We start from the raw sequence: 26,363 nt of genomic DNA, 5'->3' as shown, positions 1-26,363 counted from the left end.
CTACCTTGGCAGTTGATCTGTAGTTCCCAGCATGCTTTGTATCTGACTGCATAATGAGATAAATTTTCAAGATTAATTGTAATTTTAAGTGTTTTTCAGTAAAAAGAAAGACTTGTTTGTGTTTTTTGTTGATTTATCTTTGAGATTTAGGAGAGTTTTGGTATTATTTTTAAGTTTGGGTTTTATAAGTTGTTACCGTTGTTCAGAAGAGTGGTGCTTGTGCATAGGCTGAGGGAGACACAATATTAGTCATGAAGTGTGTTATTTCACTTGAGCAGTAACTGTGCTAATGCCAGTACAGAGACCACCAGTTTCTTCTTACTTGACAAAAAAAATTGTATATTTCAATCTGTAAGGAAGTGATCCGTGAAGTTTGAGTTAGACATATGTTTATGTTCAGCATAATTGTTTTATTGATATTTTAACAAAAACTAAATGTATTTAATACGTAGAATTTACTTTATTCTGGTTAGTAAATTGTACTTGAATTATAGCAGCAAATTTTACTTAAAAAATGTTCATGCAAATTGTTAAGAGGATTTTGTTAAGTAAATTCTACAAGTTAGTTTTTTCTGTGTGTGAGAGTCTGATGCACAGCATTATATATGAAGCTTAGAAGGACACAGAGCCAGAGGTTAAACTGATGTTAAATAACAGAATAGAGCGATAGAAAGAAAAAAGCTATTAGCTAGACAAAAATGTTGAGAAATGTAAACACAGAGCAGGTAAGAAAATACAGAAATACCAGATAATACAGTGTACAAAAGGTCAGCGGTGCATTCGCTCTTTGAAAGTTTCCTCCCCCCGTCCTTATTTTCCACCATCTCTCGCGCGTGTGGTGCTCAACTGCTGATGGTGGAGATACAAAGGCTGGCAGTTCTGTTAGATCGCCTCTCCTATACCTGCAGGGAGCCTCATCCTTGCTTTCTGAGAGAATGAGAAGAGAGGCGGCTGACAAAAGTAGAGGGATGGAGAGAATGACATGCTGTGAGGAAAGAAAGGAAGAGAAATAAAGAGACAGGGACAACAGGAAGAGAGAGAGATACTGTAGGAAAAAGATAAGTAGATGTGTGATTAAAGAGGGGAATGATGGGCAATTGTTAATCACATCTGAGGCAGCCATTTTAGACTCTACTTACTCCTCATTCTTTAAAAGAGGCTTAAGGGATGGAAATAAAAAGCACAGCTGAGTTCTATCTGCACACGCATACGCATTCAAGCACACCTTACGCTCATGGGAAACCTCTCTTCCTATAAAACCGCAGTAATCCTGCCATTATTTACTGCCAGGTTTTTCAGTTTAGCAGTCTTTGGTCACAGGCCAATGCTTTCTGCTTCCTGTAGTACACTACGTTTTAATTACTCTCCTCTTGCTGTCCCAGCCCTGATTATACACACACTCACACGCAGAAGCTCTAGTGTTTGTTTAAATTGAAAAGCTTTAGCTGTATACCGCATGCAAAGTCATTACTGTAATACAAGACGCCATCAGTCATTTTAGCAGTTGGAAGGAGCCTCTCCCCATCCAAACAAACAAGCCAGAAAATATTAGCCCTCTGATTCCTCAACTCAGTAACTTGTTTATTTTTCCGTGGAGAAAATGCCTTGATCTTGATGGTGTGGCCTCAAACGTTCATTGTGAGAAAATTCACGAATGCCCAGCTTGTCAATCATGCAGGATTTTAATCAGGCCATGCCCCAGTTGCAATGGCTGCCGTGCACCCTCGCCTGCAAAATCTCACTCGGTGTGCCACGGCACTTAAACTTGCATTGTGTCGATTGCGCAAGAACCTCACAATCAAACTTGCAGCATGTGTTTATAATCTTGCACATGTCAGAGCATCAATCAGTCTCAGTCAGACCATCTCGGTGTTCTTGCATACCGTGTTGGTGCACAATGGTGCTAAATGGTGGGGGGAATGCCTCATCAGCACCGTGAGTTTATGAGTGTCTGTATATGATCTCTCTTTTCCTCCTCTTTGATCATAGTCTGAGACTGCTAGTAAAATTATCGTCTATTGCATTTTACAATTAAAATATATGTACAAATGAATATAAAATAATAAAATAAAAATAAATCTAAAATTATTTCTGATAATTATACCAAAAATTTGAGGGAGTTGTTGAAGTGGACAGTTAACAGAAATTTGTAGTATGGTATGTTTCCTTTTTTGTTTGCAAACTATTCATCCAGTTTATGCCAGCGTGATTTTACTTGAATCCAAAAAGCGTCTGTAACAAAGTTCAATGTAGGGAAGGAAGGAGGCGGGAACCGGCGAACATTTAAACAATAAACTTTAATCAAAAATAAACAAACAATAACACGGAAGTAAAAGGCCGGCAGCCACCTCACGGTCGACTGCCGGCCACACAAACATAAATAAAACTTAACATTTCCGGGCCCTGTCCTCTCTCGTCGGCAGTCCCGTCGCTCGTCCTCTTATGCTCCCTAGCTCCCCGTGAGGCATGCGGGACCTGTGCGCGTACAGCTGATACTCATTATCACTCATGCCACTGGCCCCGCCTTCCTGTCCCACGGCTCTCGTCCCGCCTTCCTCGCTACAGCGTCCTTCTTAAGAGAGGCAGTGAGGTAAATATTTTGTATCTATTCTTTACAAGAGCTTTATTTTGTCCAATTTTGATTGATTAGGAAGTAAAAATAGTAAAAGTTTTAAAATCGTGAACATGTATCACTATATGCTTAAAGGGATGGTTCACCAAAAAATGAAAATTCTGTCATATACAGACACTCATTACTCGCCCTCAAGTTGTTTCAAACCTGTATAAAGTTTGTTGTTTTGCTGAACACTGTCAGGGATGATACCGGAGTCAAAAGCAGTTTAACAGGTTTATTCCACAGAAAAAAATCACAAACAGAAATGGCATAAATTACTTCCATAACTGGACAGAAAATAGGAGGTAACCGGGGCTTGGGGAAATGGCTCGAGCGCTCGGCCGTAAAGACCGTGGGGGAAGGGTGACAAGGCCGGGACTCGCCTCGAGGGAAGAGTAGTCCGTATGTCACGATAGATGGTACTAGTGAGGCGTCTCCTAAGGGAGAAGCGTGAGTCCAATAGTTCCGTTACAAAGTGTGAGGTAGAGTCTCCAAAAGAGGCGTTAATCCGAGTGTCCCGTTTGCCGGTTGTGAAGTAGAGAGTCCTCAACGGAGACGAAGATAGTTCAACCGAAGCTGATTGTCCGAACCCGCACCCACAGCGGTAGAAGATAGCACAGCAACCCAGGCATCTCGGACTTTTGGTGAAGAGAAGTCCGGCAGGGATAATCTCCCCTTCGGGAGAGAACTCGCTTCAGCCTTCCAAGAATGCTGTGGGGTGAGGTCCAGCAGCCGTGGTCGCTGGGTAAACAAGGCAGAAAATGCAGACACCCGGTAATGGCACTGGAGCCAGACAGGACAATAGGTGAGTACTGAGTAACAAGACAAGAAAACAAGGTTACAAGGCAAGATATCACGACTAGAATGGAAACTAACTTTCCGGACAAGATACAAGTGGGTCTAGACTGGTTATACTCGTGCAACAAACACTAACGATCTGACACAAACTGGAAAAAGCATTAGAAATAAGAAGGGGAAGAAATTAGTGTGGAATGAGGGGCAGCTGGAGAGAGAGAGCGATACCAGGTGATGTGAGGAGAGCAAAAGTGGCTAATGATAGAAGGCAAGAGGGGCGGAGTCAAGAACGCGAATACTGAGCACATGGAGAACTGTCAGACGAGGTCTAGTGTAAACAACACAAACAGAGGACAAAACATAAAACAGAAGTGCTAGACCCGGGACCCGACAAACACAAAGAAAGACATTTGAAAGAATGTTTGTAACCAAACAATTCTGTGGCACTATTGACTATTATAGTAGGAAAAAAACTTCTTTGGTATTCAATAGTGCCCCAGAACTGTACAAACATTCTTCCAAATATCTTCTTTTGTGTTCAACAGAACAAAGAAATTAATACAGCTTTGGAACAACTTGAGGTTGACAGAATTTTAATTATTTGGTGGAGTATCCCATTAAACACTTACAAGGGGGTATATTGTATCATATACCTCTTGTCATCCTGTTTAGTTATCTGATTTGTTTGCTACAGATCCTTTTAGATTTAACATGCTTATGGCTCAGCAAGAGCTTTTTTATGAAAAACTGAAATTAATTAGTACAATTCACTCCATAAATCTTTTAAAATGCAGAGTGCCCATTATAAAGGAGTGCTTTCGGTTTTGCTAACGATTGTCAAACTGCGAGGCTCACCAATTATGAGTGTTAGCAAAATATCCCTTTTTACAGCTATTATGATTTTAGTTGTTGCCATTTTTAACTTTATGTAGCATAGCAGATCAGAGTGAGTTTAAAACAGGTCAATTCTATAGAACATGTTTATATATATATAATAATGTATAATACTGTATATATTAAGGCTAAACTCAAGCTTTAATAATATTATTTCAGTATGTGTTTATACCTTTAAGGAACCTGCTGTATATTTACATTAATAAGCCAAAGCAAAATTTGCATCCGTAGTTTTAATAATCACTACAGTGATGTCAACCTGGAGCACAAAACAAATAGTTCTGCTTAGAAATACATCTTTAATATTAATATTTGCTCATTTCACTTCAGCAAAACATAAGTGAAATCTTTTCCTTTGTAGCATTCTAAAGCAACGTTTCAGTACATCGATTCAGCCTTTCTGAAACATTTACACACACACACACATTTGCACATAAACACGTGAGCCCAGCATGCCACTGTTACAGCCCTTTCCTATTAACATCAATGTACAATCAATCCAATGAGACGGACCCTGTGACCCACCACTGCCTCATTCTGCTCGGAGAAGATTAGGGAGAGCAAGTCATGTCACCATTACCTTTACATAAGCCACAATCACATTACAGTTCAACTGCCTCTACAATCATGCACCGATCGATATTATTCATCACCGCAAGGTGCAGTTTGAGGAGAGACTGTAGGGAGCTTTCAACGGAGATAGATAAACACAGTCCAGGCAGAAGAAGGAGGCACTTGAGTTTGGCTCTTCTTGAGAATCATAAACAAATCCCTTAGGCCAAGAGCTTCCACATAAAAACTGCTTCTTTTGTCAAGTGGGACACTCAAATAAAAAAACTTGCACCCAGGTCTGTAAGCACTGTATAGACACTGAAGGGCCGTGGCCTCATAATATTCAGATTAGTCAGAGATTAATATGAGTTTTTCAACGACCAGTTATTAATATTTAATTTTGGTCCCCCATGATTGAATATTTTATTGCATCCATTCCTACACTATTGAGATAAGTATGTGCACTCCCTCTATAAATGTGTCCTTGTGAATATTTTATAAGCGTAAATGAATATTTTATTTGTATAGTATACAGTTAAATAAAAGCTCCATAGTATTTCACATGAGTTCGTGTTTTTAAAAAACAAGCCAGAGCTTCGTCACTAAATAAATTGGGGGGAAATAGATTCACAGGGAGACAGTATATTTTTACACTCTCAAACTTTGGTTTAAAGCTGTTAGTCTTATCACATATAATGAGACCAATTACCACCCTGCCATCTTGGTTTTGAAAGCTGCAAAAAGAAACGCTGCATCTGGTTGAGCTGTGGCTATTAGACTGAGGTGTTTTGTGCCGAGTCTGAAGGTAATGGAGCGATTTACTGAATGCCGAGTATTAGCATAGATGTGGCTGTCACATGTAGTTTTAAGGAAAACACGCTGGAGCTGTGGTGGGTAACAGAAAAACATGCTGAGGGATTTTGGAGGGCAGCTTGCTCATAGCCAGTGGCGGAGCCAAGGGGGTCCAAGGTGGCGCTGAACACTCCTGACATCCAATTGGCTACCCTGGGTGCCACCCCAAAATTTGATTAGCCACTTATGTTGATTGACATCTGATTTCACCTTTCGTTGAACAACGCTTTTATTTTGACGTTCGGGGCCCATGCTTGCACGTGACGTCACCGCACACGAAATTCAAGCGAGTCTAGTTGAGAATGAGAATGGAAAAAACTTGTGCGATGGATTGTGCAGCGTGAAATCAGAGATTTATTATTAAAGACTGACAAAAGAGAGAAAGAAGCAAATGGACCGCTGCAATTTGCTAAACAAATGGAATATTCAAAAGTACCCGCTTGCTTGCTAGCCATTTCAAGTCCGACCCAACCAGGTACGTTTTTTCGTTGAACCATACCATTATAGTGTTATCTACCTACTTTCTAACATTACACTTTTAAATGTTGCGTAAATGTAAAGTTTTCCCATAGTTTTCTAACCTTAGATAAATATAAACTGTTGGGAGAGATCCTCTATTTCTTTTAACATTCTAAGCAGGTGTACTTCATACAAACTTTAGAAGGAAGAAATAAGTTTTAGGCTTTAGGATTCCTAAACAACTTTTCATTGTGTAAGTTTATGTTAGGCTCCATTAACAGATAGTAAATCGGTTCCCAACATAACATGCATTGTTTACATCAGGGTCGTAAATTAACAGAGGCTTTGGAAAAAATGACAACAAGTTGAACAAATCTGCTCTCCAAGTTCAAGACAAAAGAGGAAAAATAGTCCATGCATAATAAAAACTAGCTATGACAGTCGCAATCTAAATAAGATTTAGGTGAAAATGAACGAATGTGGATGACACCTTTATTGCTCTGCTACAGCTTGACCATTATAGCCAATCAAGTTCAGGGTATGAATATTCTGACCAATCTGAGGCGTTTAAATGATTCACCGGTGAAGAAGAGCTGTGCTGAAGTGCGTCACGCTCAAAAAGTTTATCATTAACCGCGTACAGATACGATGTAAGAAAGAGATTCATTAGTCAGACTCTTTACTGTATTACCTGAAGCCATTGAGGATTTTAGTGATGTTGGATGTTCTTTGTTTGTTTTCTAAATATTTCCCGTTTGAATAACTGCTTTTTATGTTCCTTAGAGAATCAAAAAAGCAATAAAACAGCAATACAATAATTCATAATCGCTTCTCAGCTTGTTTTGTAGCGTGTAAAGCGTGTGACAAGTGTTCATGTATCCTAATTTCAGAAAGTAATAATCAAGATGACAACATCAAGGGCAATAATCAGCATCAATGATTTTTTTTAATCTTGCAGTCCTATGGAATGAGTTTATGTTTTATCAGATATATGCTGCTCTGATCCACATCAGTTTAAAGACACCTCTGGTGCTGCTTTGTTTCTGTTTCTGTTTAAATTAAACAAGTTATCAGGGTTAAGCTATGTTTTCAACATTTTCATTATTTATATTTTATTGTTTATTTCATCTACATACATTTAGAAGTAAATTATCACTTGTACCTCTTATCAGCAATCCTAGGATTTATTTTTTTATAATTTGATGCCAAGTCAGGGTTAAACACACATTTTCTGTCATGGTCTGTGGACCCCCTGAAGTAGCCTTGGCCACCCCCTGGCCACCCCATATATAAAACTCTAGCTCCGCCACTGCTCATAGCGCAGCTTACATTTGTATTTACGCATTTGGCAAACACATATCCAAAGCAACTCAACAGTTATCAATATGTGCATTCCTAGCAGTGGATTTACCTAATCTGAAACATACTATACACAGAGGTGTACTACAGTGTTTTGTCTCTTTTATTCTCTTTCTGACACAATGTCTCTTTCAATTTCAGTTTCAAAGTACTTTGAATATTTTAAGTACAGTATTGCCAAAGCAATATTACAAATAAAATTAGCTGCCAAAAATGATTTTAAAAAAAGACATTCTTTGTTTCAACTTTTCAACCTTCACCTCTCTTCTCTATCTGTGCTGAGTGTCTGATGTAACTCATGACTCACCCTTCAATTGTTATGTGGCTTTGTTATATCTCTTTCCAGTTAAATGTATGTGTTTCTCTGCTATCTTATTCATTATATGCTGTGCAGTCAGTCTGTTTGTCGTTTGCCTCCCAGCGTTAGTACAGCACGAGCTCTTGAAGAGGTTGATGTGGATGGGCTGTGTTTTTTGGCTGTGATCAGCATGTAGGCTGATTCTCATGAGCTTTTCTGAAGCTTCTGTTTTAGCTGCTTTCCTGGACTTTGATCATCTGTGCCACGCCGCGCCCTGGCTTACGTGGGCTAATCAATGTGCACAGTAGCCTTACCCTGCCCTCTGACCTCTCCGAAGCTCAATTAGCCGTCATTCTCTGACCTCTGCAAGCCCACCTGTCAATCATCATCAGTCCCTACCACCTCACTGTCAGTAGCTTCTGCTCTCACTTCCCCACCACCTCATGGCCTGTCAACTGGAGAACTCGCCTTTAAAATATGCTGGTCAGATTGTCAGACCACACATTGTTTGTCTTGCTGAATTGTCTCGTAATGTCCATCAGGTAGAACAGAAGCGCAGTAACCCTTTCCCAACCCTGTCAATCACAGGTCTGACTCGCCTCCCGTCTCTCATTTATTTAGACTGCAGCTCTGCTCTGCACTAAATTGATAGCTCCATGTTGCTTTTATTAGTGGCGTTTTAACAGCACACAAGAACATGTTTTTTCTTACAGTTCTAACAGTTGTAAGCTCAACATGAAAGGAAACGTGTTTAATAAATGAAAGTAGATGTTTTAATCCTGTTAAATCTTTCTGTTCATTAGGATGGAAATTTTACTCAAATGCAGCCTGGAAAGGCACCGGATGAAGCCAAGAAAGTGGGTCAATCTGCATTTGTAGACTTTGGTGAGTTGAAACATATCTCTGTGTGCGGTCCGTCTGTGTTTTCTGTTTCGAGATGGTGTTATTGGGAAGCTAATAGAACCACAAACTTTGCTTTCCGGGATTTCAGAAACATCTCGGTAATTTGTCCATAATATGTTCAATTGTAATGCAGTTCGGAATCCAAAAGTAACCTTGAGTCTTTACCTGCGATAAATGCAGAACATGTACACAGACTCACAGACTTCAGCACGAACACACATGCACAGAGCCAAATTGAATAAATGCTCCTGTGGGATCCTATTAAATATTAACAATACAAATTTCCCCTTTCCAAAAGCATCCCACTGATAGCAGGAATGGCACCAGCAGAGAAATCTCACATATAGCATAAATGATTGATAAGGAAAGTGAAATGACCTAAAATATTTAACTGTGTTGAGTCTCAGGAGCTTGGCCTTTATACTCAAAGCTAACTCATCTGACCAAACAAGAGCCCTTGTCTCTGTTCTTTAATCTGTTTCCTCTGATCTCATTATTTTGTTATTATAGAAAATGTCACTTCATGCTATCATGGTGTTTTCACAGCAAAGAGCTTCAAAGGTTTTGAGTTTTAAGCAGGAAGGAGGCCTGTATTAGACTGACAGTCATTATACTGTTTGATGCATATTGGGATCGGTTGGGATAAAAGTCTATGAGGCTAAAACACACCATTGTTGCAGTACTGTATTACCAAGGCATTAGTTCAGTCTTTGTGTGTTGTGTATTTTTTAAAAGTTTCTATTTTAGAAATAACACGACTATATACTACATTTATTTCAGTACTAAATTGTCTTCTTTTTGGATTTCATTTTATAATAAGTTGTGATTGATCTTACTTATTGCCACCTGTGCAGTGTTTTGCAATTTACAATGTCTTTAATTTATGCAAAGCCAAAGCCTTTAATGCTAAATATTTTTTTAAATAAAACAAAAATGAGTTATTAAACAATAGGGCTGTTCAACAATTAATCGCATTCAGAATAAAAGTTTGTGTTAACATTATACTGTATGTCTGTGCACTGTGCATATTTATTTTGTATTTATAAACACATACACGTTCGTTCGTTCATGCATTTATTTATGATATATTTGCATGTACATATATATATTCATATATATTTTAATTTTAATTATAAATAAGTACATATATATATATATATATATATAATTTAATTTAAATTATATTAAGTATTTATTCATTTTAAAATTTTATATTTTTTAAACATATACATGCATGCGTTTGTGTTTATAAATACAAAATTAAGATGCACTTAAGTTTATGTTTATATATCATGTAAACACAAACTTTTATTCTGCAATTAATCATTGAACAGCCCTATTAAGCAAGTACAAAAACAATCAAGATTCAAACTGTCTTTTTACCTTTGCCTGATTCACAACAGGACAGACAAAGTTAGGGAGTGCAGATGTAATTAATGTACTTCTACAAATCTTGTTCTGCTTTGCAAGCATTGTTATTTTCATTCAGGAAAAGAGTGTATAGTTTGCTGCATGCCGTTTGTAACCGAAAGTGTACTTGGCCGTGTTCTGCTTTACAGAAGATAAGGTCGGCTTAGGTATGGCCTTTGTAAGATGCATTGCGATTATGACATAAACCATTGAGATGCATCACCTGTGACCTTTACTGCTCTACCAAAATGATGTCACAGTAGGAGCGGGTGCTGGAAAAGGATCCAAAGTGAGAGATGGAAAAGGATGGCCGAGCAAGCGAAGAGAGAGAGAGAATGAGCTGTAGACTGTGATTTAGGATGATAAATGATGTTGGGGATGAAACAAGTCGTGTATGCGATAGAAGCCCTATTCTACATGTATGCAAGCCCGGGTATGAGTTAATATTGTCGCTCAAACAGAAAAGACTTTATTGGATTAGTTTCAGGGGGTTGTTCTGGAGACACGAGTGTGAAGATCAGAGTAACGGGTGAAGATCCCATGCTCCACTGATCCCCAGCGATCAGCATTTATCGCTCTCCTCCCTCCGTCTCACCATTTTTGGTTTCCCTCTCCTGTTCATCACCTGATTTTAGCTTCCTCCCAAGCTTTTAACTCCCCTAACCACACATGCACTTTGCCACCATCCAGTACATGCCTGTTCACAGTCTTCAAACTGTCTGCACCAATTAGCTGTGGTAGCGTGTGAGCTCCGGAGCCTGTAGAGTCATTATGAGATGATTTTGTGTGAGGAACAAGCTACGGCTCCGTGATGCTGATTGTCTTTGACAGAGGAGAGCGCTGCAGTGGATGGGCAATGGGTGTGAAGACAGATAAACACCGGCTTCAACCGCATTCACACACAGCACAATACAGGTGAATCATAGCAACGCCGCTTCCATTAAGTGGGTGGTAATGGGAAGCGAAGGGCTTCCTCTGAAGCCAAGGACACTTGCTGACATTATACCTTCAGCTGGATTGAGTGGGCATTAATGGCACAGGGTTCACAGTTGTTTTATATATAGATACGTTATGTGGTGCAAGGCTTAGCCATAGTGAGGACATTAAGTCAGTTGTGGAAATAGGCAGGGTTCTGGACTTTTTTATATATAATGTGTATATATATATGTATGTATATATGAACAGTACAAAAAGTGAACAATAGTCTGAATTATGTCACAAATGTGTGTGACGTGTGTGTATTCATATATTCAGCCATGGAAAAATTATTCATTTAATTAACATTTCTTGTATTGTGGCCATTCCAGTCCAGTGTCTGTTGAATTTCAACAAAATCAAACCTCACAATTTGAAAGACTGACAGCATGGGATAAAAATCGAGGTTATGACATAAAAAAATAATTTTGAACTTTTCCTAAATGTTCCTCAATGCATGTACAAATTTTGAATTGCTTAAAGTGAATATGAACTTGATTTCTTTGCAGTGTTTGAGGTCTGAAAAAATACAGAGCATCTTTTCTTTTATATTGACCTGTTTCTCCAGTTTTCATTTTCTGCAAATAAATGCAAATAGAAACAATATTTTAATTTGAAATTTGGGAAAAATACTGTCAGTAGTTCACAGAATTAAACAAAAACGATAATTTTACCCAAATAATTTGTTACATTTATATACGTGTCGCTTTTCTGGGTACTCAAATTGCTTTACATGGAAGGGGGGAATCTCCTCAACCACCACCAATGTGCAGCATCCACCTGGATGATGCAACGGCAGCCATATTGCACCAGAACGCCCACCACACACCAGCTTATTGGTGGAGAGGAGACAGAGTACGAAGCCAATTAGTACATATGAGGATGATTAAACTCATAGTAAATTCAGAAAAACTGAAAATAAATTTCAAATGGCCTCTTTTTTCCGTGGCTGTATATGTGTATGAATGTATATAGATATACACACTAAATATAAAAAATAGCCTGAACATTTTCATCTTGGCTCTGTGTAATTATTTTCTTAGCTCTTTGTGGGTTTTCTTTCAACAGTAATTATTTGATCTGTTTTTAATTGCTCTAAAATATTCATTTGATTAGTTACCGATTATTGGTGTAAACATCAGAATAATTTTAAATATTTTTTCCTCCCACTTTTAATTGTATTATTTGCTTATCAGAGTCCACAACCCTTGATTTCTTTTTCACAGTAAACCTCTGCAGCACATCAACACCTGCTAATTTCTATGAAAATAAACATGTTATTCACAGCACCTGCGAGTAGCGACGCGCCTCTGAAGTGACCTGCAACATTTATAGAAATCATGACTGCACGATGCTTCAAAGCCGCATTTCAAATGACAGAAAACGAAAGGAACGCGAGAGTATGTGGGAGGAAGGTGGGAAAGGGGAAAGATGGGGGAGGAGGTGAGAGAAAGAGTAGGAAGAAGAAAAAGGGAGGGCTTGTTTGGTTGGAAATGGATGTTATTCTGATCACACTTCTGCCTGTCAGTTATGCCGTGGCGCTCTTCTCCATACGGCACCTAAGTGGCAGATCAAAGATACATCCCAGTGACCTTCCTCTCCTTGGCTCCTTTACCTCTCTCTCTCTCTCTCTCTCTCTCTCTCTCTCTCTCTCTCTCTCTCTCTCTCTCTCTCCGTTAGTATTCTCCACCCATTCCTCTCTGCTTCAAACACTCCAAGATAACGGTTGAAGCTGAGACTCGTGGTCCGGTTTCAATCGGACGCACCGTAATGTGCCCAGTTGAAGGTGAAGAGTGTTAACCGTTACAAAATTGCAAAAATAACTACAAAAATAATGACCTTCTAATGATGACAGACAGCTCCGCCCCAAACCTGCACCATTGGTTGAGTCAGTGTTACTATTGCTCATGGTTGCTTATGCTCAAACAAATACTGCAGTGTTTTGCACCGAGCCACAGTGTTGAATCTGTCGATTGTATTTATTTTTAGTATTACCTATTGCCAAACCTGCTGAACTGTAGCTGCTGTGTTCATGTACTTTTTATCATTGGTTAGCCTAAAAGACGTACGCAACTTTTTTGTAGGGTTGACTAAGTAACAGTTATAGAATATTATATACTGTATGTGTTATACAACTCTCAGAAGAGTCAAAGTCTGTTTTATATTCAATTCCAGAGGTGCCACATTCAGCTTGTTTTGGCATAGTTAAAAGCACTCATTTATTAATTAAATGTTCATCGAAGGTGTGACCACTTCCTAACTGCCAAAGTCACAGCCGCCAGCAGATTTACAGTACAAAACTGTAATAATTCATGAGTGTGCACCATCAGAATGTAGTCACTCCTGACATGGACGTGTCATTATGAATGCACAACATATGCTAGACAAAATTCTCCATCTGCTTAATCAGAATGGTAATTACTCTTTTCTTTTTTTAAATGTGACAGCCAAATGCATTATTCATTAACCGAATGATATTCAACGCTAGGGTGCTTTTGTCTGTCAGGAACATAGCGCAAGCAGAGACTTATTCCTCAAAAAAATTTCAAGCTTGATGCTAGTGTCACATGTAATGTGATGTGGCATTTAACTTCCAGTCATCGTGACATACACAAGCACCGTGTCGTTGAGGACTTTTGTTGTACTCTTGCTTCTAGTGCTGTGAGACTTTGCGAGTGTACTGTATGCAGGAACCAGTAGTCATTAGTGACAATAAGCGACCGGTTCATCGCACTATCTGCAGTGCAGTTACACATTTTTGGATTCTCACACAGACACACACAGTTACGTTCAGTCTGGCCTCCCGCTAAGATTGGCTGTATTAAAATCCAAATTAGAGTGTTTTTGTCTTTTTCAGTTAGCATTAAAGCTGTCTACATGCTGTATTATATATATATATAATATATATTCCTTAACAAAATTTATAATACAAATAAAAATACATTAAAAAATGGATCTTTAGCTGCAGAAAAGTGACCATTTCAAAATTATTTTCAGTTTTTTACTTTATTCCTTTTTTATTACTTTATTAAATTATTTTCAGTTACGTTTTTGGGCTGATCTACATGGTTATTTGCCACATGCCAGATACTATAAATGTCAATGCAGGTGTCATCTACTATCACCACATATCTTCTGTTTTGTATCTCACTGTTACTCACCCTCCGGTTCTCTATCTCTTTTATCCTTACTGTCCCCTCTTTGTTTTTTGTTCTTCCGGATTTATTTCATTCTTTTCTAGGGTCATTATCAACGCTTTGTGTTGCAAAATAAAAACAAGAGAATGAAGACTCGGGCACAGGACTCTGACACCAGGACAAACTGCTACTCACCGGGCTGCCACACACTTCATTACACTTGCTCGAGATCACATGAAGTTCCTTATGCTGAATTTCTCATCAGAATAGCAAAAGGAACACCGTGGAGCTTCCACCCACCTCTCTTTCTTTACATTTATGCTCATGACTTTTGTCGACAGTGTTATTTAGATTGTTTACAGTACATTTAATGTGTGTGCTAGCACCATGCTGTACCAGTTAAGCTTAGCAAAGCTCTGCAAGCCCCCTCACCCAATCTCTTTTTTTTTTCCTCAGATGGTGACGGCGCCCAAGACCACCTGTTGCCGGTCTGTTTGGATGACGCATGTCAGAAGAGTGCCATTTACTTGGCCAAGCCTGGAGGGACAGAGGTACATAGGCTCGCCATTATTACTCTGCCACACCTCTCATTCAATCCATCCGTCCATTTGTTTTCATGTGACCTGCTGTGTCAGTGGGAAATGATAGATCAAGTATGCATACAACCTGACGAAAGCTGCTTGTCAAAATTCCTATACATCTCACATTTAGATACAGAAAGATGAAGAGACAGAACTTATTATAAAAGCAGCATATAATAACAGTGTCATATGTTTATTTAGTCATATTCAAGCCTGCAGCGTCTGCTCTTAACTGAATGTCAGTCTCACAATGGAAGGCAGGGGTTATCATAGACACTCCAGGGCTTGACATTAAGCATTGTCATGTGGTTGTCCTTCAGACAAGTAAATTTGACATTCACTTGTCCGACTACAAAAATTACTTGTCCAAAGATAAAAAAAATGATATTTCATTTGAATTATAATATAATATAATCAATATAATTGTTTCGGATTTAGATTGGTCAAGTTTGCTTCTAAGCATTTTAATTAGTGTCCGCTTTGGCCGCCTGAATTTGGTTATAGGCCTACTCTCCGTGACTGCTATAAAACAAAGGCAAGCAGTAATTATTATTAGTGTTAAGGCTGTAAATTAACTTTTTTTGCACATAGCACTGGTGCTAGAGAGGTTTAAAGTTTGGTAGCACAGGCAGAAATGTGCAAGTGTGTTCATTATGAATAGGCAGATAACTGACAAAAGACATTAATGTTACATACAGATGGATAAATTAGGGCCTTATCATTTTTAGATTACCTAAATTTGTTTTAATATTTCTAAGTTCTGTGTTTTTCCTTTTTTACTATACAATAGTGGTATATTTGTCCACATAAATTACTGTAGTATACTGTAGTGTTTACTATAGTAAACTGCAGTAAAATTCCTACTATATTGTTTTTGAACTTTACTATAGTATACAGTGTTTATCAATTTACTACAAGGGCACTTCAATTTTTAATAGCAAATACTATAGTACACTACAGTATTTTTTGTCTGAATGTTCAATTTAACGGGACTTTTATTTTGACGGGTCTTTGGTAAGACGCTTGTTTGCAGATAGCTTCACTCAAACAGTAAAACGCTCGTAAAATAAACTCTCAGAGCAACTCTGCAGATGAAGTTCGTGTCCTCATACAGAGCAGACACAGATAAATACTCGACTATGGAGTGTAAATGGGCCCAAAACTCACGCGCATGGAATCCGCGCGCGCACGCGCTATGCAAACGCGCTTAATGATAACCACGCGCGGAAAGCTGCTCCGCGAGGGCGCATTTAAACTTCGCGAGCGAGCAGAACAGTATCCGCAAGCGGAAAAGAATCCTTGCGCAAAAACTCAGTCTTCGAGCAGAGGCTTTGACGAGCGCGCGCGATTCTCTCTATGCTCTCGCAACTGCTCAACACTTGCTCGCTCGTTGAGTTGACTTCTTAGACTTTGGAGGCGGGACAATGGCAGACTTCTCCGATCCTTTGATTGGTCACTTTTAACATGCACTCACCTACAGTCTCCGACATGTATCTTACCCGTTGTACAGACGTCTTAATTTGGCATAACACAATACTTTTTTCCGTTTTTAAACTTGGGTTACAGTGTTATGTATGCCCTTGGCTTTGGATTTACATATTTGGCATCTTGACAGGAAGTTAGAAATAAATAGTTTGGTATGTGTATTCATAATTGCTTTTGTATTGTTAATAATTTTCATGAAATTGTTATAAAATGAGAATTAATAAATGGCTACAACAGTATAACTCAAAGCACAAGTTATTATAAATTACAATATGATGTACTCTCTAAAATTTAATTTAAATAATTTATTTGTTTTGCTTTATTTGTTTTGAAAATATTAAAACGGGCTATGCCAGTAAACAGATATTAGATAACTCAAATTTAATGACTACAGGAGACATTTAATTATATTATTATAGTATGTTTTAAATAGGTCATACATGACATGTAAGTTTAACTGCTATATTATATAGCATAATTTTTGTTGACAGATGTAAGAAATCAAAATGTCACTTGTTAAAACACTAACGCATAGCTAAGGCAAGGTAATACACTAATCATTCGGTAGTAAAACGTAATCTGTAGGTGACTGCATGTAGGTGAGTGCATGTTAAAAGTTACCAATCAAATGCGCGGAGACCTCATTTGATTGGTAACTTTTAACATGCATTGTCCCGCCTCCAAAGTCTCAGAAGTCAACTCAACGAGCGAGCAAGTGTTGAGCAGTTGCGAGAGCATAGAGAGAATCGCGCGCGCTCGTCAAAGCCTCTGCTCGCGGACTGAGTTTTTGCTCGCGGAGCAGAAATGCGCCCGCGCGAGGATTCTTTTCCGCTTGCGGATACTGTTCTGCTCGCTCGTGGAGTTTAAATGCGCCCTCGCGGAGCAGCTTTCCGCGCGTGGTTATCATTATGCGCGTTTGCATCGCGCGTGCGGATTCCATGCGCGTGAGTTTAGGGTCCATTTAAACTCCATACTCGACCATCACTCGTGTTGTATGTTAAACTGTGCACATAATTCACTCAGACGCAGAACAGCCAGATGACATTTAAATAACAGGATTCCGCGTCCGCGTGGACTCAGTGCGGTGTGCCATTGATTATTGTCACACAAACAAGCACAAACACGCAGCTCTGTCTAATGCACATATTCATTCTTATTATCCTACATATGTCGCACTGTTTTTTTTTTCAAGTTACTTGTCCGGTCGGGCAAGTAAAATTCTCTCTCACTTGCCCATACAAAACATTCACTTGTCCCGGACAAGCGTTAATGTCGATCCCTGCACTCACACATAGACTCCCAAGCCACATGTCTGGCTCTGTCTGCCTGTCACAGGCTTTGGGTCTAGAGAGAAAGGGAACAAAGATGGACGTAGTCGGGGAGAGGGCGGGAATGTAAAGGGCGGAGAACACGTGTCAGCTTTTGTCCGCCTGCCACTGGCGCTAGTCGTCACCATCAGCTTCAATGAAAGGAAAGAAGAATTTGCCTCTTTCATTATTTTCTTATCTGTCCATCATTTTCTCTTCCTACCTCTTTTTTTGATTCTCTTTTCTCCCATTCTTCGTCGAGTTAAATAAACAAGCTGCATGGGTTTGACAGCGCTTTTTCTGCATCGCTAATGAACACGTCTGATATAGACAACACACGCAGTGTGTTGGAATGACAAGACAGAGAGAAAACAAACAGTTTAGAAAAGAAAGAGATTGAATAAAGGGACTGCTTGAATTGTAGTCAAATAACAGCAGTGTGTGATTTAATTGGCCCAGGGATCTTTCTGTTTGTAAGCCCGTTTGTGTGCATGAGTGGATGTGTGTGTGCTAATCACACAAATACTTACACGTGCAAGTGCTCTCTCACACACACACACAATTCATCAGTGTTTCCATCAGTCTGTTGAAAGAGCTCATTCTCTCTGTTTTCTTTTCCAGCTCATCTGCTTAATATTGACAGTGTAAACACACGTAACATTGTGCTCATTAGAGTGATTAGGGATAGCAAGTGTGAAAATAGCATCACCCACACAAAATTTGCCTTGCTTCGTCAAAGGAGGCTTTTCAGTGTCTTTTTTCAATGGTAAACTGTGTCCACGATAATATTAACAGTTAATAATTGTTCTCACTAGACATGTTCGGCACAAGTTCTGCAATTGGAGAAATTATAATGCGCCTCGCACTCCTTGCTGTTATTAAAACATTAAAACTCGCAACATGCCACAGGAAAGTGTTTCAAGGCAGTGTATGCACTAGAAATATAGGTAGGCTATACTTTTTGTACAACTTTTAGACGTAACTTTAGTGCTTAACTCCATTATTAAGAGCGAAATATTTAATCAAATGTGTATAAAAGAGAAAACGGAGTTTAAAATTCTTCTGCCTGTATTTCTTTACTCACACCAGTAAAGGCGGCGTACAGTAGGCTATGCATGGTCCCATAGTGGATTTGATGGTGTGACTGCGCTTCTTAAATATTTTGATTGAAGATTTCAGTTAGATTTTACAAGAAGGTGTTTATGAAACAATTATCACTCAATACAAACGCAAATAACACTGCTGGATTTAATCTTCATGATAACGTGGCTCTAACGTAGGATATGGAGATTAAATGTGTGTGAGGCATTAATACTTATAATTATTCTTCTAACATTTACTTTCTGCAATGACTTGAGTTCCCTATCTTGCCGTTTGTGTCGCCAATTCCCCTGGTCTCCAGAATGTGCGTACGCTTGGGTCAGAGTTTGCGTGCAGGTACGCAAATTTTCCCGTCAAGTTTGTTTTTGTAAATCCCATCTTTTGATTAGGAAGTGGCGTACGCATCTTTCAGGACATGTTTTGTGTGTACGCAATGGTTTTAAATGAGGCCCCAGGCGCGTGTGTCCATTGAAACGGTCTATAGGTGTTTTATAGTGTGTAACTTTGAAGACATTTTTCAGCAATTATCTCCCCAATATTGTAGAAAATTCAGAAACTTTGTTGCGGTTTGCTTGGGTTTTGTCGTACATAGTAACGAAAGGTGTGCATCAACAGTATATCAAGTTTAGTGTGTGTAGCTGCTCGGATTTAAATTGGTGCTTGGTTGTAAACATTGTTATAGGGCTCAGAAAGAATGAGAGGCTAAAGACTTTTGAATCACTACGGAATTAAACTATCCCTTAAGCTGCAATGCAGCAAAGAGGGACATCTATAAAACATCCAGAAAGAAATGGGGAGGAAATGATGGAGAGAGAGGCAATGGATTGTCTGAGGTGCTGGAAGTGAGCGCCGGTGTACCTGTGTATTGAATTTCAACAGAGTCGTGACGGAGGGATGCCCCTCGTAGGTTGAACAGCTCTCTCTCAGCCAGCCAGGGGCATCTCACGCTTTTTCATTTCATTTTCATGTACTCTGTAATATCAACTTTGTTCCCAGCTTGCCAGCATCAGCTGAGTGTGTCAGGCTATTTATTTAGTTAGTTTTTTTCCTCACAGGAGTATACATAATATTTGAAGAGTTTGTTTCCAAAATGAGAGAACTCCGTTTTTTGATTGTTCAAAAATCATGTTTTTAATTAAGTTCGCATGTTTTTAGTTATTATGGCTTAAATTAAAACAAACCAACTGCAGTTTGATTGATATTAATTGGAATGCACAATAAAAAAACATGATTTTTCAACAATTTTAAAAACACACTGTAAAAATTAAAGGTACTTTGAGGAACCATTTGGGGTTCTTCACATTGCCACGCCGGCGGAACCCTCAGGGGAAACTCAAGGCACCGCTTAATGAAGGGCGGTTCTCTGAGGAACCCTCAAGGCTTCTTGGGGATCCCTTTTATTAAAATGGTCTGGAACCATCTTGGGTGCTTCAAGGCACCATTTCACAGTTTATATTTGCTATTCACAATATTTTAATAAGCAGAAATACTAAATCAAATACAACAGTTTATTGACAAACAACAACAATTTACATTGAATAAATATTTACAGAATGGTCAATATTGAACATTACCATCCTAAATTCATGAAATCACATGTATAATTAATATTGTGTTGGTGATATTGTTATAAATGAAAAGTCTTTATCTTAACAAAACTAACCAAATAATTTGCCTTAATTTTAAATATTCTGTACATACAGAAATATTTCAGGTACTTTGTACAAATGTACAATTGTAAAAAAGTCCAGCAAAAAAGTGGTCTCTCATAGCAAGGCCTACACCCATGGTAAAGTTGTAATTTGCCAAAAAGCAAATCCTTGCGAGCTAGAGGAAAACAATGCTGTTCTCTCCAAATGGGTTTCCTGCTATTACCAGGTGGTGTGAGGACCCATGTAGTCAAAGTAAAAATTATTTCTATAGTACATTTCACAATTTTGCATTGCTAAAGTAGATACGTATTTATGGCAAAAAGAGAACAGGAGCTGCGCCTGTTGGCCTTGCAGTTGGCTGGCAGTGCAAGGATGAGCATCAGGGTGGGCTGGGTCTGTTGGCCTTGGGTGTCCCTGGGAATAAGACATGGAGACCAAAAAGAGGGATTTAGATAACGTCTCATAAAACATTAAATTTAATCATTTAGCACATCACAAATTGGTTTACAAATGTAACAATAAACAATATATTACAATGCATGGAAGTCACTGTTTTGGTCTATGGTTAAGGAGTGCAATAGGCTATTTATAGCAACAACTGTAATAATCCACTTTATTCAGATTTTCCATTGTCAATGAGTATTTTTACATTTTCATTTACATTTTTACACCGTGTAAATAAATGGTCTAAACAGCCAAAAGCGGCCATACAATTAGACGTGTCAGAGTATACATTTATATAAATAGTATATAGTTAGTATATTTAAGTTATTTATATATTTTGACTTTACTTTCATCCAATGGGACAGTCGAGAGGTTGTTGCGATCCGTTATTTTGAATTCCCGCCTGTCGCGCGAGCGGAACACCACCGGTGAACACTCGTGCCACTGATGTTTGATCGCAGATGGATCGGCGACATCAAAGCACAGTGAGAGCTTTTTGTGATCTGACTTCTCTGTATGCTTTAGAGATGTTATTCTAAGTCCGTATGCTTTTTGTCATTAGGTGATCTGTCTGCGCAGAGCTGGAATAAGTTAAACACACATTCTAACGAAAGCGCCACATAGCACATGCCTTGACGCTGCGACATTGGGCCAACAGCGCCACAGTACTGTGGAGGGCGAGACTGCACAATAAACACAGAGCAGCTGCCGTTTGTTTGGATGGAAATCACAACAACGTTTACATTTTCAAAAGATTTCAGTGACTTAGGATCTACTTATAGAATAAAAATGTTTATTTATAATATATTAATATAATTAATCATATAATACAAATAGTAAGAAATATAAAATAATCAAAAAGCTTGCTGAAATTTTTCTAAATAACATTTAGCCTTTTCTAATCATGTGCATGATTTTAAAATGTGTGTTCACTGAGCAGGGGCCAAAAACCAAACTTTGGACTATTCTTATTCTCATAAAACATCAAAATGATCAGACACTAAAATCCCTATTTCTTGCAGAATTTTGTGGGGTTCCTCTAGATACTGTCTTGTACAAGAGAGATTCTCCAGGAACCACTTACAAGTTTACAGATCTTACAAGAACCATTTTTTTAGAATTTGAGTTCCTTCAATAACCCGAAAAGCACTTTGAGGTCCCAGTGTAGTGAAAAGGTGACTCCAGAACTTTACAACTGAATGTGGGGTTATTCAAGAATCTTCTAGGTTCCTGGAAGAACCACAAAGACTATAGATGGTTCCACCATAACCCTTTTATTGAGAAAAAGAGCTTTGGAGCACTTCAAATACAGTTTAAGGTTCACAACAGGATATTTGAGGCACTTTTTCTTTTTACTGTGCAGAGTTATCTCATTTTGGAAATATGCTCTTCATTTACACAACCTCACTCTCACAGCTTGCACCCTGAGCTTTCTCTCACAGTATTGCCAGCACTGTGTGTTTGTGTCTCTCGTCTATGTATGTTTTGAGTGTGAAATGCACCTCAGTGTTGGTTTTTGAAGCAGATTGTTGAACAGTATCGATCAGTAAAAGTGCAGATGTAACTTCAACTGAACTTTTTTTTAAAAATGTCTCTTTCTTCAAACTCTAAAATGTGGGCAAAGCTCCTGAATGCAACTTTTCCCTGACGTTCATGTGAAGATGTCTCCTGTGCTGAGCCATCACTGTATTCTGAAGAGGTTAGATTGGTCATTATCTATTGCTCCATACGGGCCACTAAACAATCTTAACAGTACAATAGCAGCAGGTGCCAGAAAACAAGGCCTTCAGCTTTTTCCTGTCAGACAGCTCTTATCCCCATCCCCTCATGTCACAACACCACCTGTTCAACATGTGCGCTGCTACTCTGAGTCATTAGTAGACTCTTGCAGAATCTAAATAAATGCTTCATATTTTCGCAAAATGATTGAGAATGATGTCGCTGTTTAGGACAAAACTCAACAATTATCTACAATTTATCCAAAATATTTACTTATGAATAATTATCGCAAAAATTAAATGTATCCTTTCTGTCATTTCATCTAATACAATTACAAAAATTATGACCCCCCACAACCATCAGGTAGGCCTGCCTCAAGTATTGATAGCACTATAGATCACTTTGCAATATGTAAACTCTGCTCCAGAAGCATCTCCGGTTTCAGTTTATATTTATTTACTGTTAGTATTTTTCTTACTTAAATCGGTTATAAATATTTTGTTAGTTGTATTTTGTTCAAACGTTTGTAAAACTGTAACAGGAAGTCCTTCTAGACCCGCGTTAAACCAGCCTTGTTAACTTCATCCGAATAGGTCTATAGACGTTTCAAAGATGTTTCAAAGGAACAATATAAACAAACGTTACTCCACATTCGCGCTTTTATGGCCCAAACTTAATTTCCAGTACACATCCACCAAGAATAGAGTCCCTGCAGATTATTTCTGATAACATGCAAAGGAAATAACAAGTAAATTACATTAGCTAGCAAGTTAAAAGTATGTCTAGCCAGTATAGTTTTGGTTACCAGTAGAAGAGCCGTTTCATGGCTAAACTTAAATGCGACAAAGTTCCATGATCCACGATCTATCCAACAAATTGTTTATTTAATAAAATGAACTACATACAATAAAATATTAATATAAATTAAATATCATATATGGAAGGAATAATGTACAGGCAGCCGGTTGTTATTGCAGAAATAAACCCAGACAGTGCGATCAGGACCCGACGCGAAGCGGAGTTACACGGCTACTTGCCACATGAGAAAAAACTGGACATGAAATGTGAATTTGAAATATTTTATTAGCTCATTTTTACTGAATGCAGACCTTCCGCGAGGAAAAGCTGTTTACTTTCGGTTTTAAGGTAAGAAATGATGTTCAAATGTCACGAACATTCAATTTAGTTTAATCATTTGTAAATATAATGTCATATATGTTATTAAAAGACATATTATATTTAATTTGTCAAAAAAACCTGTCAAAATGATTTGTTGCGTCTGGGTCACCATGTGTTATTAGTTCTGGGAATAACGAACCTGCAAATGTCACGACTGGCCAATCAGAATCAAGCATTCCAACGAGCCGTGTAATAAATAGTTATATTATTAGCCACAAGCCCGACAGATTAACAAACACAGACCGGAAGGTAACTTCGGGCCAGGTGCGTGCAGCCGATGAAACGCTCAATAGACTGATAAAATTTTCAGGGTATTTGTTTAAATCATTGTGGCGTTGTTTTTACTATTTAGCATCATCGACTGTGAGTTGGCACTATTGCAGATATAGATGAGCAACCTGTCAACTTTCTTTGAAGGCAACATCCAGGTACTACATGAAACAACCTTATGTATTTATGTTTAATATTTGACTCGCTTGTATTTTATCTTTGACCGTTTTTTGTTGAAATGCTTGTTGCGTTCTGTTAATGTCATATGTGATAATAATTTTGCAGAAATCTGCAGTGCTTTTCTCTAAGGGCACAGTCTCTGCAGAGTTATTAGCTCTTTCTTTAAGCTTCTCGGCCCACGCTAATGTTCTCCCACCACTGCTGGTCTGTCAAGTGAAATCTTTTGACATTTATTTTGTCTTCATTTTGTAAGTCGAGGAGCCGTGCAGACTTTGTGCGAGAATGATTGGGTCCTGATCTGTCAAGTCCAGATTCTGGCACCTATTTTACTAGATCCCCCCACCTCATTCACCTCTTAAAATTTTTAGTTAAGACCCGTACATGTTAGTGAATAGGATTATGTTACTGCCTCTTTAGGTTGTTACATTTGTACTTTGCATTAAAAAAATGTCACTTTGCATAATAGGTAAATGCTTAAATGCAAATGTTTTCTATGTGTTTTCAGTTTAGTTTACATTTAATGATAGATTCTAAAAATATAGATATTAGGTGTCCATTTGAAAGATTATTTCTTGTAATTCTCTCTTTTGCTGAATAAATAATTGTGTATTTCTGGTTTAACACAGGTGTGTTTCATAATTAGCTTTAGCATTGTGAATTTGCATTAGCTTGAATTGAATGTTTTTTTCATATTTGTAAATTAAGTAATGTGTCGATAGACAGACTACACTTATTAAGCAAAAACAAACTGCTTTTTGTGTTTTGTTTTAAAATCTTAGTATGTGGATTTGACAACATGCCTACGCGACACGACACGCGGCTTGTTCTAATGGGATTGTCGCATCGCATCCACAATTTTCAGTTATAATAGGTTCTAATGCCCTCTATTGTCGCATCGCACCAGGTCTAGTGTAGACACGGTCTTATGCTGAATTTTTCAGGAGCACACCTTATGTACCAGAGGTTTATTGGGGCAAGAATCTCACAGTTTGTTTTGTGTTCTGTTGTCTGTTGGGTAATAAACACACTCATACTCACATACTCATTTACTCTACGGTCCCCCACAACCTGCTGGGTCCGTCATCCGTCCTTGTTCTGGGACTAATTGTAATGGGAATAATTCGCAAATTAATTACTGCTTGCAGGTCACCTTCATATCTGGACACACTCTCAAACGCTGTGTCCCAGACTATGTGAGCAACAACAGTTATTTCCCCTTACCGCTTAAATCTTTCTATAATCACTCCAACTGCACATTCTACTTCAATGTTTTTTTACTGATGTGTTACGTAAAATCATACCTGCATAAATTCTGTATATGATTGTTCAGGGTTTGGTAACTGCGACACACGTGCATTACTCGCCAGCATTTGTCTCATTATTATCGCTAAACATCTTTTTGTGGTTCTGACTGCTGATAGTCTTTCAACACTGAGTTTAACACATGGTGACATGTAATCGCATTATGGGCTGTTAAAGTGTTATGTTTTGTGATAAAGCGGTATTAGAACAATCTTGTAGTGAGAAAAAAACACAGACGCTCGACTTTATAAACAAAAACGCTTCTCGCTGAAGGCAAAATTATGCATTTCCCACTTCGCACTGTGCTGTTAATCCGCTGTCTCATATCCTGAAGTCTTTTTTTTGTTTTTAGATGTGAACACCGCATGTTGTAATAACAATAAATAACCTTTCCACTACCAACGCCTCCGTTCAACAAGCCCGTATCCTGTTCCCTGTACCACATTTTATTGCTAATTGTGTGGCTCTCTTTTTGGGTGGCTAATGAAGAGGCCGTCTGTTGTCTGATTCTGTTTCTCACGCGTGGTGGAATGGCATGTGTTCCTCATAATGCGATGAGCGATAACGCTTTTTTTCTATTTTTCCGGCACATCATAAAGATGGCAGTTCATTAGACGTCGTACTTTCGTATCATCTATCAGTGGCACTATTGATGTAATGGCATCTCGTCTGGTGTCTTCCCGGCGGCGAGCTGCGATTTTAATTTCTTGGCCTAATGAAGCATTGCATCTGGGCTGTGGGAGTGGAGAAGAGCGAAGCTCAGCTAACACAGGGACTTTATGCGCTTTAGTAAACAAAGCCACAGGGACCGAATCTTGGCAATGCGAACGTGATGATGTCTTTCCGACTGATATGAGGAAGTGAAGAAAATGGGCCATTTGTATTCTATGCACAG

The 26,363-nt window shown here is 38.5% G+C and overlaps 1 protein-coding gene across 1 annotated transcript in view; it reads left to right on the top strand.

Annotated features, from left to right (window-relative positions):
- The window catches only part of itfg1 (integrin alpha FG-GAP repeat containing 1), a 143,752-nt gene that overhangs the window by 30,454 nt on the left and 86,935 nt on the right, over positions 1-26,363 (top strand). Inside the window, exons 8-9 of the mRNA XM_057346366.1 lie at positions 8,627-8,708; positions 14,705-14,799. Coding sequence (XP_057202349.1) covers positions 8,627-8,708; positions 14,705-14,799 — 177 coding nt within the window. The remainder of the gene's footprint in view (positions 1-8,626; positions 8,709-14,704; positions 14,800-26,363) is intronic.

This window comes from Triplophysa rosa, linkage group LG1, assembly GCF_024868665.1.
Source record: "Triplophysa rosa linkage group LG1, Trosa_1v2, whole genome shotgun sequence".
Classification (NCBI taxonomy): Eukaryota; Metazoa; Chordata; class Actinopteri; order Cypriniformes; family Nemacheilidae; genus Triplophysa; species Triplophysa rosa.
The sequence above is the reverse complement of the archived record's forward strand: the minus strand, read 5'-3'. Positions and strand labels throughout refer to the sequence as shown.